General features: G+C 39.7%; 1 protein-coding gene across 1 annotated transcript in view; it reads right to left on the bottom strand.

Annotated features, from left to right (window-relative positions):
- LOC138024841 (uncharacterized) overlaps positions 1–17,500 on the bottom strand; it is a 49,164-nt gene that overhangs the window by 19,859 nt on the left and 11,805 nt on the right. Inside the window, exons 3-9 of the mRNA XM_068872031.1 lie at positions 14,099–14,341; positions 11,052–11,435; positions 4,479–4,655; positions 3,570–3,657; positions 2,982–3,035; positions 2,387–2,485; positions 1,204–1,374 (exon numbers count right to left, since the gene is read on the bottom strand). Of these exons, the coding sequence (XP_068728132.1) occupies positions 1,204–1,374; positions 2,387–2,485; positions 2,982–3,035; positions 3,570–3,657; positions 4,479–4,655; positions 11,052–11,435; positions 14,099–14,341 (1,216 nt within the window). The remainder of the gene's footprint in view (positions 1–1,203; positions 1,375–2,386; positions 2,486–2,981; positions 3,036–3,569; positions 3,658–4,478; positions 4,656–11,051; positions 11,436–14,098; positions 14,342–17,500) is intronic.

The following is a 17,500-nucleotide window of genomic DNA, read 5'->3' as shown; positions in this document are numbered from 1 at the left end:
GGCCGATTGTTTGAAGATACAAATTTCTCTAACTCATTGCCCCGATTTAACGATCCATTAAAGCTACTTTGTGTGAGGAAAAGTTTTTCCTCAGAGTCACTCGTTTCCGCCATCCTTGCAGTACAGTGCGAAAAAATGACGTAGTTGTAAAGCTGTCAGTATTTTTTGACAATGTCCAAATCCCAGAGCTATTTTCCCAATCTTAAATGTATTGTAAAGCTTCTTTCGTATGCATATGGTTGTTTTGGTCGGTAAACCAAAAGCAAAAAAATAACGTCTATTGCGATACTGACCGTTACGTCACCCATTGTTATTAATGTCCCAACCAGAGATCTATTGGTCCGCCGGTGAATCACATGTTGATCCAGCGTTATCACATAGAAAAATAGGGAGTCCCACGTAAATACCACACATCATGATTATGAACTTGTGTAAGAAAGAACTGTGTAGCCTTAACAGAAGAAACGAATTAGCAAGTTCATGCCCCCACAGAAACCGACATATAATTCCCTTATATCATGTTTTGTTACCTAGCAGCTCCTTAAATGTAACGCATTTACTATAGCAACCATTAAAATTTCCGTATTTAACTGCCAGCTTTCCAATTTCAACAGTTCAGTCGTTAAAATTGCCTGATGAGTGTGTTACTTGTACCATACGAAACAGTTCTGTAGCATGAAAGCAATGGTTACTCGGGAAACATAAACTTGTGTGAAATCATAGTTATTGCTCCTCAATCGATTGAGTTGAGCGCTCTGCGAAATACGTTCTACTCCAAAAAATAAAATTTGGGCACTCTGGCATGGCTTAGATGCACCACATGTGTGGGACATTTGGGGTGGGTTTATAAGCTTAACATCCATCCTAGACCGGATCAGCACTGCACTGATGAGGCCCAGATTTTATTCGGGTCTAATGGCAGACTATATTTTACTTGTCCATGCATGGGTGACCCCTTGAGATCTTAAGGGTCAGACTAAGATATTTTTCTTGCACTTAAGTCCTACATAAAAGATGGATTTCATAGTTGTAGGAATTATAAATATAAATACTGACTGTGATTGACAAAGACAAAAGCAATCTCACTGAAATCTAACTTGACTTTGTTCTCACAACAGCACTACCCTTTCCGTTTCCTTTCCCCCCTCTCACTGCCCTTTACCTCCTACTTCCTTTGCTCCTTTCACGTCCACTGCTACAAACCTGTCATAAATAGGGTTTCCCATTGTGTCATTGCCTGAACTTTCGTATAACGGGTTTTCATTATGCTGCTCCGTGTAAGTGCCATTCTTTAGTCTTCCTTCCCCTTCTTGAACGTCCGCGTACAACTCGTCTGCATTTTCGGGACAAGATGTGCGTTCTTTGGTGAAATTACTGCCAAGACATGCGCAAATGTACAATTAATAATCAAAGGAAGGAAACTCTGAAAGCAGCGTTTTTGAAATATAGGGTGTCTCCCTAGATTGTGAAAACGACTAACCATCCTTAGAGTTTATCGGTTAACGCAACGGTCGTGCCACAAAGCAACATTATTATTGGCTAGAAGAGGAAAAACAATCCTTGCTTGACGTGCAGTATGCACGCATTTAGCACCATTATATTTCTTTGGTAATCTACGCAACAACGACGTGAAATCAGTCAAGTTAGGGAGTTTAAGAAACGACGACAACCACCACATCTTAGCACATATGTCTTTTCGGTACTCTGCGTAATAACGACGTGAAATCACCAAATTTGAGGTTTTGCCGACAACGTAAGTAGACAAATGTGAACTTTTCATTGTGTAATTTTACACCAACTTGTACGAGATGGGATAGTCGTGAAAGACTTACGATAGAGAAAAGTTCGATTTTGAGGTAACATTTTTTTTGACGTCGCCTCATAGATGTTAAAGACACTAATTCGAAGATAATAAGAATGTCAGCGTAAAATATATACCATAATTTTGATGACTTTCATATGATTGGAAATCGCTTGACGTGTAAAATCTCCACCTTTCGTCCTCGAACAAATTGTAAGAGAAGGCTTAATCGATAAAAGTGAAAATTGTCACTGTGTTAGCAGGTGCTCTACCCTCTCATCACAAAGTTGGGCAGTTCACGTCGTTGATTTGAGAAAATTCTGTTTGTTTGTTATTTTATTTATTGTTTGGGTGGGGGCTGTGCTCATTAACGCCATGGTTTATTCAGATATCAAAAGATTGCTGTTGGAACCCCCTAACCGTTGCAGTGCCTCACCCAACTCATACTTCCCACCAGTCATTATTACTAGTACAAGCTACTGTAGCTGTTTTTCTTTACTTCATTTAATCCATCGGAGTGTTTCTGCAAAGAAAGGTAGTTTTAAATGGCGCACTGAAAGCTCAATAGATGACGTTACATTCTACCTGTAACTTTCTCCCTCGTCTTTAAACGTGTCGATAGGTTTCACTGTTTGATTATAGAATGGGTTTCCAACTGACGTTCTTGTTTCTGCTTCCATTGGCCTAAAAAAATCGACAATGGTAAATATGTTTTCTTTCAATTAGATTATTTCAGTCCCTTCGTCTGCTGTATGTCGTCTGTACCTTGGAATTGTATTTCAACTCCTGAAGTGTTTGGCCTGTGCGGTGTACTTCAGGTTCTAATCAAGATTTATGTTTCACTGGAAGGATTTGTCTCTAGTAACTGTCAAGCCCCATATATATTTGCTCAAATACGGCTTACAAAAGAAAAAAATCCAAGGTAAATATTGCCAAATAATTTGTATTTGTATAGCTCGTTTGATGTGGTAGATTTTTGAGCATACCGAAAAAAAGATTTCGCCATTTTGGAAACGTTTTGAATTGACAGTTTTGAAGTGTCTTGGAAACGCTACTAACTGACTTCTGACTTCTGGTTTGTGGAAACTCAAGCTGCCTATGTAAATTTGCTTGAAGCCGATAACCCATCACTATGCATTGTACAATTAAAATGGATTCAACATTGGAAAGTGTCCTTTACCTGAAATAAACTGCTTGTCCGGAGTTTCCGTTCCCTCTTTGTCTTCTCCTATTCCTGGATGAAAACATGGGCACTTACAGAACCTTGTTACGGGACATGAATACTCTGATTTATACATGACTGGTTTGAAAGAATGATTCCTTTTAAAAATCACACGTAGCATTTGCCCGTCCACACAAATAGGTGAAAACGTAACGACTCGAGTTTCGATTCGCATTTACCCTTACTTTACTTTATACCTTATTTATTTAAAACAAGGAAATCATCAGTTAAGCTAAAAAAAGAAAGCAAAAAAAAAAAAAAACGCATTACAGATTGTGCAGGATTGCCGTATGGGAATCCCATATGTCAGATACTTGGTTGCTCAATTATACGTTTGAACTACCCAATGGATTCCTCATTACTTAAGTATTATAATGGGCCTTTAGTATTACAAACTTCTGATGTCATCGTGTTTGAAAAGGCAAATTTCCACCCGTCCACACGAATGCAATAAACCCGCGTTTTCAAAAATCTTCGTTTTCCGCTTCTGAAAACGCCGTATTCGTGTGGACGAGAGCCGGAGGCTAGAGAATAGAAATAACTTACCTTTTCCAATAAAGGAAAGCAGCTCCAAAAAAGGAGGCTAAAATGACTAGACCCACCAAAGGAATGGCAACTGCTATCACATTGACACCTGTCGAGTATACAACATTAAACCAATAAACGGATGTGCAAATGAAGAGAACAAAGGACGGGTAACATATGACCGAGCCTTGTATGAGCTCGAAAGTAAACACACGACGGCAAAGGGCAAGCTGGAGGTCTTTTAGAAATACTCCGATTAAGAAGTTTAACGATATCTTTAGATAACAGATAAGAAGTGAGCGTAAATGAAACAAATTTCTTTGATTTTTGGAAAATCTCAAGCTCGGCGTTTGCTTAATTTCTCCATCATGTTTAATGAACAAAACCAAAAACTATGCACACGTTCATTGAATTCCTTTGCCATCCTCTTCCAATTGACGACATGAAATGACCAAATATCAGGTTATGTGAAGGAATTGTGCACCTTAATTACGGAATACTTCATTTTTCTCCCTAAACTTTGACACCGTTTGTACCAATTTATTCAAGGAAAGTTGGTACAGACTTCCTAGGCCGAACGACTTGGAATAGTCGCGAAATAATCAGGATGACGCGGAATTATATGTTTAATTGCCGTTCTTGTAGCCATAGTCGTCGTTTAAGCTTCCAAATAACGAAGAAGAGAATTACCACGACAGTGATGATAATGATGATGATGATGATGATGATGATGATAATGATAAAGAAAACGATTTCCCTAATGATGATTACAAATTTGTATTGTTCTTTCTTTCCTGGAATCAAGAGCGTATTTTCCTGTGATGACTTCATCTTATGTGAGACCCCAAGAAAGGGATGCGTAGGAAAATACGAAACAAATGTTTCGCAAACAGTTTCAAAATGACCTAATGTTTGTATTCGAGGAAGTACTTTTTTCGTCTGATTTTTTCCTTTGATTCTTCTTTTCTCCCTCTTTGGTCGGATCATCACTGGCTGACGTTTCAGCTGTAGTGCTTTTTGACGACTGTACTGTAGTAGCCATGGTAGTTGTTGATGACTTAACTTCGGGCCTCTTTGCCGTCGTTACATTGGTGGGAGCCGATGTTGCTAAGAGGCAAACATAATAGAAAGCTAAATGCATAAATAAATAAATAAATAAATAAACAAACAAACAAACAAATATATATATATAAAGTGGTAAGATGCAACCTAGGACGTAAACGTTTATCTCCATAAAGGTTTTCTACGTAGGAACACGCTTATGTCCAGAAATGCAACCAACTAAATGCGAGCCCAATTTTGACATCCAAAATGAAGTTTCTCTTAAGTCAAAGCATGTCCTACCTATTTCTGACAATAAGGTTAGGGAAAAGGTTAGCCTACGTTATTCTTAGGTCAGGGTAAATTTAATGCAGGAGTTTACCCTTCGGGCCTCTCCGCACTAGCAGAGAATTTTTGTATTGCCCTGGGCAAAACGAACGGACAATAATTGCCAGGGCAATTTTTTTTGTGTGCGTACTTTTTATCCGCACTGAAACCACAAATGGTCAACAAATCTGTCAGTCATTTGAATCCGTGAAAACTTTGCAAGAAGCGCGCCAAACATTTCATCTGGCGGAAAAATGGAGTATGCCATATCCTTCAACTTTTTGCATGCCTGTTGCTCTTAAATTTAGCACAAATTTTATGCAGGAATATTTCTCATGGTGTGCTGTTTTTTGAAATAATAAAGCCTTCGAGATCAACTTATGACGTTTGGGTTTCCACACTGTAGGAGACAGATACAATCCATACTCCTGGAGCCCTCCAAGACCTACGAAGAATTCCCGACTTTCGAAAACATCTTTGAAGGGATTGGCATATCTTTGATGTCTTGTTGAATGTATTGCGACCGGTCGTGACACGTCAAAATACACGTTTGTGTGACTGTATTGCTCTAGTTTTTCATTTCCTCGACTTTTTTCCTGTTTTACCCGGAACAAAACTTGACACTTCAACCATAAAGTGTCAAGTCGAGACATTCCATTCCCACTTGCAAAACACAGTTGCGGACCACAAATTTGACCAAATAAACAATTTTGTCTACAGTGCAGAATGGCTCTTACTTGAGGAGCAGCATTTTCCAGGGGGACACTTTGTGACATTAATTGTCTGTATTCCGAGACAAAAATGATGTTGAAGTTTGGGAAAAGAGCAAGGGGACACTTCACGACACTTATTCGCATCCTCGTGCATCTAAGGTCATTGAGTCCCAGGTTAATTGTGGCCAAAAAGACAGCAATGTGATATGGATAAAGGTTTTCTTAGTATAAGGTTTTCTTAGTATGGTAGAATTTCCAACAAAATGACGCTGTGAAATGCAATGAGTACCCCTCGGCTTACGCTCCATATTAGAAGATTCACCTATACATTAAATATCGATTTCTTTAAGTTTTCGATTAAGCCCATACTTTGCTAGCATATTTCATGGTGCTCCATGGGGCTTTTCTTAATTAAAACATATTAAAGTGTAAAAAAAGGTATTTAAAATAGGCACACATGGCGTACGAGTGGTAATGCGGGGATCTTCTTGCTTCATACAATTTTTGGCTGTAGTTTTGGCTGTACAAGTATATTGCAAAATCGAAAGTCACATCGATATCAGCGGCCGCCTGTGTACCTTGCGTGTTACTAACAACCCGTCAAACAAAGAATACATCTATAACAAAAAGATGGAAAGACACCAGGTTTTTGTTTTTGTTCTACAAGAAATGGCGAAATCAACACAAAGGTCACAATCGTCTAACTCTTGAGGTTGACCATTGTTGCTGCAAAGTCAAAATTTCACTCTCCTAGCCGAGGCTCTTTATCACCAGGTAATTCCATCGTTTTGGAAATAAAAGCTGCATTATTATTCACTAGCCTGACAAATTCTTGTCGATTTTCAAGCTTATTTATTGAAAAAACGAGCACGCCTCCAAGTACCCTATTTATTTTCGTGAGTTATACCCATACTCACACACTCTTACAACCCGTGTCATTGTGCGTAGTGGAAAGTGCATTACGACAAAAATAAAGGGCAAAGAAGATATTAATTGAAACATTTGAGTCATTGAAACTTCTGAAAACGTGCCCAAACTTGAGGTTTCCGGGATTAATGAAAAATAATGAAAAATCTTAACCTTCCTCTATCCATGTGTCATATCTGTGGGTTCTACGGGCTTAATGTGAACTTACAAAGTGACCAGCTTCCAATAGTGGCTCGATAGCTCAATTGGTAAAGTACTGCCAAGGTACCGCCGAATTCATGATGGGTATACTCAAATCCCTTTAAAACCTGATTGTTTAGGCTTCCCTTTCGTCGCCGGTTAAGTAACTCGTTCACAACTATGATAATCAAAAATTTAACATGTTTCTAACAGCAGCTTAATGTCTTTCCTGTATCGCTTCTTCATACCCAATCCAGGGTTTTGTCAAAATCACAAATGACCACCTCGTAGTTGGCTCCAAAACTCAGTTGGTGGAGCACTGCACCTGTTGTTGCAGAGGTCATGGGTTCAAATCCCGGCCAAGCCTTGTTACCCATTAGGAAAGTGCAAAAAAGATAAAGTAATTTCATTCAATTAAGCTAAACAGTTGATTTCAACATTTACGTACATTAGTCGTACCCAGGGGAAGCAGAGAAGAGATTTACTACAAAAGGACAAGATTACATAATTTCGCGGCATTAAACATACCCATTTCTTTAGCAAAGTACGAGGCGTTAAATCCACTGAGCGATGCAATCGCGTTTGACACGAATATTACCAGCAGATGGTTTGAAGACGAGTAGATTCCTTTCCTAGGGGTAGGAGGCTTCCATAGAATACTCCTAACACCATTCCAGTGACATCATCTCCATCGTACACGATTAACTTTTCGGTTTCATTCTGGATATGTAAACTAAAGTTTGAAAACTGTAAATGAATTCTAGTGCCTGGAATACCCTTGATTTTCCAGGCACAATACATTCCATCAGATTTCTTGTTTGGAAAGTTTGGAGAGTGAAAAGTGCCGTTCACTGAGGTTAGGGTTCTGTTACAAACTGAGAACAAAGAATAAGAAAAAAACCTTAGGTCTACAAACTCTAAAGATCCAGTGACCATTTTAACTCATAGATACAAACAAATTGAATATAGTTTAGACTTTAAATTTGTGTAGAAAAATACTAATGAAAAAAGATAGCGTAAAGCAAAAGGAATGAAAAGTAAGCTACAATACTAAGCGCAAACACTGTAATTCTCAAATACATTGTCCTGTGTAACCGGCACCCGAAAAAGGTGCCAGCCAGGAGCCCCTGAAAAGTTCGTCCAGCTTTTCTTTAAGATCTATGTGCAAAATATTCACAAGCTATTCGGCGAGCTTCATGTCCTGGCCAAGAGACATTTAGAGTTCCAAAAACCTTAGAAGTTATTCGCGTGCCAGCTTGTTTTTCGCATAGAATTACGTACCGATACTCTGGGGATTTAAATATTTGCATTGTTTCTAACAGAAAATCGTACGAGCATGAATACTTGAAAACAGTATCGTCACATGATCTACATCGGGAAAACGAAATGGACGGGCAAATATTAGTCGATGTGTCAACAACGAGCGCAACTTCTAGTACTGTACATATCCGTACTGTGCATCCCTGCGTGCTCAACTCGTCCGGGCAAGTTGGCCTGCGACGACTTTACATTGTAAAGTTCTAGCGGCAAGTACAAGTTTGTCAAAGGGAAAAATGCGTTTGGTTTAGAACTGTTTAGTTAGTTTAATGCTGTAATAAACATATACTAAGAATCCTCTAGTTTTGTGTAAATAATTTGGGGGATTTAAACGCAGCGTCAAATGCTGATATTTTGCTAAAGAATTATTGTGCCTTTCTGCAGACTGGAACTCGTATTATACGTTTACCTAAATACTTAGAGCACGACTTTGAGAATGAGTACTACTGAAAACGATCACTCCCTCGTGCAATGCATGCGCGCGCTGCCACGAGTAATTCACAATCCTATCTGGCCCGGGTGTGCTCCAACACTTTTGCTGACACGGAGGTGGAACCAGACTGTAAATCGAAGATCTTATCTCATCCAGCTAGGGCGCATTTAAATATATTTGCATTGTTTCTAACAGAAAATCGTACGAGCATGAATACTTGAAAACAGTATCGTCACATGATCTACATCGGGAAAACGAAATGGACGGGCAAATATTAGTCGATGTGTCAACAACGAGCGCAACTTCTAGTACTGTACATATCCGTACTGTGCATCCCTGCGTGCTCAACTCGTCCGGGCAAGTTGGCCTGCGACGACTTTACATTGTAAAGTTCTAGCGGCAAGTACAAGTTTGTCAAAGGGAAAAATGCGTTTGGTTTAGAACTGTTTAGTTAGTTTAATGCTGTAATAAACATATACTAAGAATCCTCTAGTTTTGTGTAAATAATTTGGGGGGATTTAAACGCAGCGTCAAATGCTGATATTTTGCTAAAGAATTATTGTGCCTTTCTGCAGACTGGAACTCGTATTATACGTTTACCTAAATACTTAGAGCACGACTTTGAGAATGAGTACTACTGAAAACGATCACTCCCTCGTGCAATGCATGCGCGCGCTGCCACGAGTAATTCACAATCCTATCTGGCCCGGGTGTGCTCCAACACTTTTGCTGACACGGAGGTGGAACCAGACTGTAAATCGAAGATCTTATCTCATCCAGCTAGGGCGCATCCTTGTTCATAGTCCCCTTACCACAACAAAGTTTTCTCCAGAAACTACTCACCTCTTCTTCCTTGTCGAACATTTCCACTTCAGACCGTTTGTTATTCCCTGTATATTTTGGACGTTCATTTTCTTCATCTTTACTCAGAATCTCTTTCATATTAGCGTATACCCGACTCGTATTTTCTTTGATTTGTCGATTTACCAATTTCAGTTCTCCCTACTTCTTTCTTCTGCGAAAATCATACTTCATTTTCCGTAAAGCCAGGTTTTGGTTTTTCAGAAAACTTACTAGTTCGGCCACTGGCACATATTTACACTCGCTTCGCAATATCACACGATTTCTCTTCTCTCTCTTTGTCAGATTTTTGTTTTACTTTAGCCGCGCCAGCTCTGGTTTGGCTATTCATATTTTCTTTCTTACCACCATAACTTTTTCTTTATAATCCTCTTCCATTTCGGCTTGCTCTTATCACCGTCATGCCCTTTTACCCCCTTTTTTCCATCCTTAGGTTCAAGTCGATCTCTATCAAAGACAGGAATGTTGGAGGTTCCATTGGTTGTTGGGCATTTTCTATGCATGGAATGGATGTGTTGACAACTTTCTGCTGATTTCTGAATAATTTCGTGAAGCTACTTTCCGCAATTTGCTGTTCGCTTTGAGAAATTCGACTGTGTGCTTGGGATAAGACTTGAGACAGTTCCCGTTTTGGAACCGCGATTTATTGTTGTTTCCTGTGAAGAGTTTGCCGTTACTTTTGTTAATTGTTAATTTTGACTTGGACAACTTTCTGGCTGATTTCTGAATAATTTCGTGAAGCTACTTTCCGCAATTTGTTGTTCGCTTTGAGAAATTCGACTGTAGGCTTGGGATAAGACTTGAAACAGGTCCCGTTTTCGAACTGATTTCTTGTTTCCTGTGAAGAGTTTGGCCGTTGCTTTTCTTAATTGTTAATTTTGACTTACAAAAATCTTTGACTGGATTTACAAAAGGCTACCTCCTAATGCTGGGACAATAATATTATAACTTAGCACCTTCAGATCCAGAACAAAGTTCTTGCTTTTCGCAGCTATTATTCCATCTAGGATCAAACTCTTCCCCAGCCTCAACAATGCCACTTCTAGAGTTTACTTATGTCTAACGGATGACTGGTCCTTGCGTGGGGGGCCCACGTGGGCCCCGTGATTTTTGAAAAAGTTGGCTGCTTAGATTTTTGCTTGAAAACAGGAAAACAGCCGGTTTTTTTAAGCCATTGGGGGTAGGGGGGGGGGGGGTGTTAGACCCTGGGGGCTGCATTAAGAGAAGCCTGTATAAAGGTGGGAATTACTATATCTGAGGAATGTTCATGGATCTGAAGATGGCTACAATTTCAGTTGTTATTATTGTTATTATTATTGTTATTATCATTAGTTTCACCATTATTATTATCATTGTTATTATTATTATTGTTGTTGTTATCATTATTATTATTATTATTAGTAGTAGTAGTAGTAGTAGTAGTAGTAGTAGTAGTAGTATTGTTTTTATTACCATTATCATTATCATGATCATTATAATTATCATTATTCCTATTACTATTATTATTTCTCCTTAACATCAGACTAGTTTTCAATCAGTCAATGCACGGAAGGAGAGAAAGATGGAGAGCTAAGAATTCTGACAAGCGAAGGAACAAGTTCACCAAATAAACAGATGATTGAAAACACGACTGAACGAATGCATGAAGAAGACCAATTTTTCATGAACGAATGATAAAAATTCCAAGAGAAGATTACCACTTACCACGGTAGTAGCAGTAATACAAGGTTGGGTGCTTTGTGGATGCATCATAGGGATACGCCCCTCCTCGGTTGTCATCGTTCGAAAAGTCTTCTGTATCATAATATATCCACTCGAGAGTCAACACCGCCCACTTAACCATTTGACAAATTGGTGATTTGTAAGGAAACAAGTAAAATGGCGTCTCTGTGGGGAGGAGGACAGGGTCATTTTTGTTTCCGTCCGACTGACAGCAAAACTCTATTTTCGTATTCGTGTCGTACACACCATCGGGAAGGTTTCCACCGTTGTCATTTCCATTTACCAAGTCGTCATCGTCCCAGTAGACGAAGCCATTCTTCAGACCGGCGGGGCAATCTGGTCCTTTTTTGTAAACGCAGTATTGACCTGTTGATAAAAAGATAATAATAAATAAATAAATGTTATCACTATACTACACGCTGTATCTTACGATCTTGAGAACTATATTTAGAGCAAAAATATTTCTATTGAGACAATTTCTTTCTTTGTAATAAAAAAAACAACAACAACAACGGTATTAGCAGAGATTTGAGATATCGCGCGAGATGATCATGACAAATCGAGACGAGACGGAAAGATTTTTTTTAAGTACATGACATCATGGTAACTCTTTCACGAGAACTGAGTGCACTGAGTATGTCTCAAGCAGAATTTTACTTTAATTTATTGTTATAAGAGCACCCGCATCAATGCGGACCTCTTCGTATACCAAAATGGTCGGACTAGGTGTTATACCCTTGAAAACCCTCAATCTCGACTCCAGAGCTCTTCTCTCCCTCAGTCAAGAGAAGAGCTCTGAGGAACATCGAAACATCATATTAGCACGAGGAGTGAGCAGGCGTTATAAGGTTCGAATGTATGGCTATAAGAACCCTACGGCGCATGTTCTCCTACATGGAGTTTCCCAGAGCCTTAAATCGATCCGAGGCTTTGGTGAAGAGAACAGGAATGTATTTGACGTGCGCATCAGAGACGTAAGATTAAAGACATCCTCGCACTTATCTGGACAATTTGAGCATCAGTCTCTGATGAAAAATTCAGATGGCTCCAATGGGATTCAAGCCCATAACCTCTACAATGCGGGTGCAATGTTCTACCGACTGAGCCATGAAGCCACACAACTGGGAGCAGCTCATATGTTCATGTGCACTACAAATACACCTTTCTTTCATACCAGACATTATCACAGAATACCACTGGTTTGGGATGTCCACCTCATCATCCTCAAAGCATCGCAATAACGCGAACTAAATTGCCTCCTTCTCTTTCTTAGACTTTTCATTACCTTGCCTAGGACGTTAAAAGGTGGCATGAGCTCTGTTCGCAAGCTTTCGTCTCTGTTAAGACGTCTGCACAGACCAGATGAGCAGCTTTGCCGAAGCATACTGTTAGCTTTTCTCAAAGATCCTCGCTATGTCGCAGAGGACGAGATTGGATAAGAACCACTCGTAGATGGGACTGCCATGCTTGCTGCATAATTGCCGGCAAGAAGCTTCTAAGATTAATCATGTAACTTACAAAACCTTTTTTTTTACATAAGAGCTTTACAAACCCCCCAAAAACAAATTGGCTGCCACGCGGGGTTGTTTTGAGAGCGAGGCCCTACCCTGGCCGAGCTCGCCCCAGGAAGTTTAAATGAATTTCACAATGGTTTAAATGAATTGGAAATAATAATCAATTTCGAAGCTTTAAATGTATTTCAAAGCTTTACATTTACAGATAAAAAAATATTGAAATCAAATAGGTTTAAATTCACAGTTGAGGCGGTGTAAATTAAACCTGTTTCAAGAAGGATTAAATATGCTTCAGCCAAAGTCAAGCCAAAGTAACGTCCGGTTTTTTCGATATATTAAATTCAGCCAAACCGCAAGGTTATCTCTTGACTGCTATATTTTGAGGGCGTTTTCCATGTTAACATAACTTCACCCAAACACGAGGGGGAGTTGGGAGAATTCGAGACAGTTATGCGTCTCGGATTTTGCATAACTGTCTAGCATTGTCCCAACTTCTATTGCTTTTATAAAATATTTCTAAAATATAGCTCGACAAATGAAGGAAAATGTGGTTGTTCTTGATTGAAACAAATTTTCTTGATAGACGCTCATATTTACTACCAGCCAGTCAAAACGCGCGTCTAACAACACATAACCAAACAAAATTCGTGTGATGTTACAATCACGTTTACATACTCTCATCTAAACGCAGCCATTGGCCAATGAGAGTGCTCGTAGTATCCTAATTATTCTATAATTCCCCATTCACAAGGAAGATTAAAATATATCAGCTCGGAGATTCTCGTAATGAAATCGGATTGCCCTGAACAGGATTCGGAACCTATGGTTTTGGCCACTGATCTAAACTAGACTAGTGGCAGCTTGGCCGATACACAAGGTTTGGTGACAATTAACCAGCTTTTACTTCTGCGACTAAATGTTTCGCCCGGAAGTCGAGGCCTTGCGATGTTGTCTGAATGTTAATGAATATCACACAAGGTAATTATTATTATTTTTTTTTTTTTTTTTTTTTGTCAAGCGTTCAAAAAATAGATCCCATGTTGCCCTGCGTTTGTTCAGATGACGTCGAAATTTGGTAATACCAAAAAAAGTGTCACACTCGGCTTTCGCCTCGTGTGCCACTGATATAACGGTTGTTTTAATAAAATAATTAGAAGTTCTTGATGATGACTTCATTCCTCTGTCCTTTAAAAGATCATTGGTGAGAACAAATTAAAATGTGAACATCATTTAGATTATTAGCGTTCAGTCGTCGGATGATCGATTTAGAAAGCCAATATGGGCCGCCTTTTTCTGTCCATTGTGGTTGTCACACCGTGAGAGGAATTTTCTTTGAAAAGATATCTCCATTTATCAAAAGAAGTCAGAATAGTTCCATTGATATTTTACAAAAGCGAAGTTTAAGTTTTGCCCTTAACGCAGTTCGGCGTCATCTCTCGATTGATGAGATTCACTTGCCTACAAGTGGGCGCAAACGAGCCACAGCATCAAATGCAATACATGAATTCTACTTACCTGGTGGCCATGTGGTTCTGTTTAGGTCCGTCATTGTTGCTGTTTTAAGGCAAAAAGATCTATTTACTTTCTTTACGTCTACTGCTCCATCAAGATGAAATGATATTGACTTTCTGTTCTTTGACAGGTTATTATTGGTATCTTGTGATCGCCACCCAGCCATCCATTGAAAGCCATCCGCTCTTGGGCATCCCATAACTGGCTTGGGTATCCCGTATTTTCCAGCTGGCCATTGTAATGATTCTGGGGATTAAAAGCACGGGAATGCACTGATACTTTAATAAGTTCCCTAAATTTCCATATCCATGTTTTTTGTTGTTGCAATGCTGCGTCTCCCAATTTTTTGATTATGGATGACTAATGCTTTCGACAATCGCAGTCTCGGTGGTTTTTACCTGTGCGTTCAGAGCTTGCCAATACTAAATTGCAGAATTTACCTGTTCATTGTCCACCATATTAATAATAATAATAATAATAATAATAAATAATAATAATAATAGTAATAATAATAATAACCATTATTATTAGGGTAACCATTTCAGTTATACAGCTGGTATCAATGTGGGTCCTGTGAAAGTAATAATAACTGTAAATAATACAGAAATATATTATAGAAAGTAAAAACAACAAAAATAAGAAATATGAACTAACAATGACAATTAACAATAATTGCACCTTTATAATAAAATCAACGTTTTGAAATTTCTAAGTTGATTTTATCAACAAAAAAGGTTTCCTCTGGATCTGGTGTTATAAGAATGAATGTCGCAATGCTTGGTATTAAAATGATCCTTAAATAATCCAGGAGCAAGGCCTTTAGGACAGTTTTAACCAGTTCCTTAGTGTGCTGGTCTCTTCTTTCAGAGAGCGGCTTCCTCCCTTGTTTCTCAGTGACGTCATCACTGGTCAAATCCTTCGAGTCTTTAAGGACAATTCGCCCAGCTCTTTTTTTGCAAACGTTCAATTTTCTTCTGGTTCTTGTGTAACACAAACGAGATAGGCGATGACAAAACTAACTATTACACTTACACGAGAAACACGATTCCGACCTTATATTTAACTGCGCAAGTGCGACTAAACTTGGGCTCAGGCCCCACCCTACAATACCCCCTCCCACATAAGGTTAGAGGTGCGAGTGAAAATTTTTAACTATAGCATGCAAATGTTCCTAGGTTGGGTAAACAACCACTGTTATAACATAATCTTGTAGCCAGACGGGCTCCCTACGCTCACGTCTAGGCCTCATAGGAGTAAAACATGATTAACACGATGCGGTACATCATTCAATAGAGGAGCCTCTGATTGACACGATACTTCAGCTGTTTGAAGGGGTGTACTTAATGTACTACTCGATTCATGCTCCTGGGAGGGACGAGAACCCTCTGTGACTGTTGCAACTGGATTTTCCAGCCATTCCAATTCAACATCTCCAGAGTCAACTAAGGTTCCTCGAGTCGGTTGCCGCGCGTCCTCAAGTTTCCTGTTTGCGGCGTTTCTTCCGCTTGGCCGGAGGAAGTTAACTGAGAGGGTTTCTCGTGGCTTTCAGGTGGCGAAAAGCATTTTCAGATAATTCAAGTGTACTACCTTACTCTGACGACGTTTTTCGGGCTTCCACCTCTCCTCCTCAATGCGATAGGTAACATCACACAGAGCTTTCAGCACTTTCCAAGAACCACACCAGGGTTTGAGGAATTTTTTCCGTCTCGTACTGGCTCGGTTTCTATACCACACCCGGTCTCCCACACGGAACCGCTGACCATGGCGCTCGGTGTCATAATAGGCTTTCTAGAGCTTCTGTGCTCGCTTGAGGTTCTCTTTCACGATTTGCTCTGACTCTTCCAATTGCTGCTTCTGCTCAACGACATAATCGGGGTATGTCCGTGCCGAACCCTGGGAAGGTGTTGTCTGAAACCTAAGATGATGATGGTGATGTCTATATGGCCAACCTTGCTTCCCTATTCTTTAGCTTCTCTAAGATTTTAGCTTGCTGTTGAAAAAGCTCCTTAGCCCATGCTGGGGGTTCTTGGGTTCCATGTTGGGAGCCAAACTTCTCCTGATCACCAGACGTTGAAGACAGCACTCGAGCACTTCCTTTGTTTGGCACTTTTTGATTTTATTCATATCGTTGATCTGCCGCTAAGGCGTCATCGACAGTATTGGGACCCAAATCCAACACCTTCTCGCGTAATGTAATAGGGGACAACGCACCCACAAAGAAATCTCTGGCAGTGCGATTGAGTATATACGGGGGGGGGGAGAGGGAAGGAGAAGGGTCATTCGGATAGGCCAGCTCTACAAGACAAGAAATGTTGCACCTAAGTTGATGCAGATCTTTGTCAGACTGGAAATGTGTACTTGACGAGATTCCTTTGGATAAAATCGATCTGTCAGAGCGCGTTCAGCTGCCGTCCACGTGGCTGTTTGTTCGGCGGTCAGGCTGTAATAGGTCTGCTCTGCCAGGCCTTTCAGGTACGCAGGCAATATTTGGGCTTGAAGCTCAGGACTCCACTTGTTAAGGGCTGCAATACTTTTAATTTTCTGTATCCAAACCATGCAAGTTTCGCCGGACGTCGCAGAGAAACTCTCTGATTTGATGCGAAGCGGGTTTTCTGGCGACGTAATCGGTGAACTGCCGCTTGTACCAGCTGTAATTTCACTTTTCTTTCCAAGTTTCGCCTGAAGTTTCGCCAATATCTCTTCCAAAGCTTTTACAGTACCTTCCATGGCAAAAAACATCCCGACCGCTGCCACCAAATGTAACACATACGAGATAAGCAATGACAAAACTAACTATTTGAGACCCCAAACGAGAAACAAGAGTCCGACCGTATATTTAACTGCTCAAGTCCGACTAAACGTAGGCTCAGGCCCCACGCTACACTCGTTGCTACAATCATTCCAGGTACCGGTGATGTCACAGTACTCTAGTAACGGTAAGATTTCGATTTATAAAGACGATTTGCAGATTAGGTTGTTAAAATGGGTCTGACTCTGGAAAGAATTCCTAGTTTCTCTGGTACCTTAATAGTTACATAACAAAACGCCTACAAGGGCGTATCCGTGGAATGCACAAACAGTTAACACAAATTGTCCAGTTACAGTGAACTTCAACTAAAGGTAAACTTTGACAAGAGATTACCAGAAAAATAAATCTGTAATATAACTTGAAGTTGTTTGTTACTAAATTTGCAAATGCAAACAACGAAGCCCTATTAACGGGTTATCAGGATACGGGATTTTTTATTTATTTAATTTTTTGAAGGAGACTATTCAAATCCTGCAGTTTTACATGCTTCCTTGGTCCCGTCCATCCAAAAATTACAACATCAGCCTTAAATCATCCGAAAAACTTATTACAAATCACGGTTCAACAACTTATCATCCTGCATTACTACATTATGT

The sequence above is a fragment of the Montipora capricornis genome, chromosome 11 (genome assembly GCF_036669925.1).
Source record: "Montipora capricornis isolate CH-2021 chromosome 11, ASM3666992v2, whole genome shotgun sequence".
NCBI classification, from domain to species: Eukaryota; Metazoa; Cnidaria; class Anthozoa; order Scleractinia; family Acroporidae; genus Montipora; species Montipora capricornis.
The sequence above is the reverse complement of the archived record's forward strand: the minus strand, read 5'-3'. Positions and strand labels throughout refer to the sequence as shown.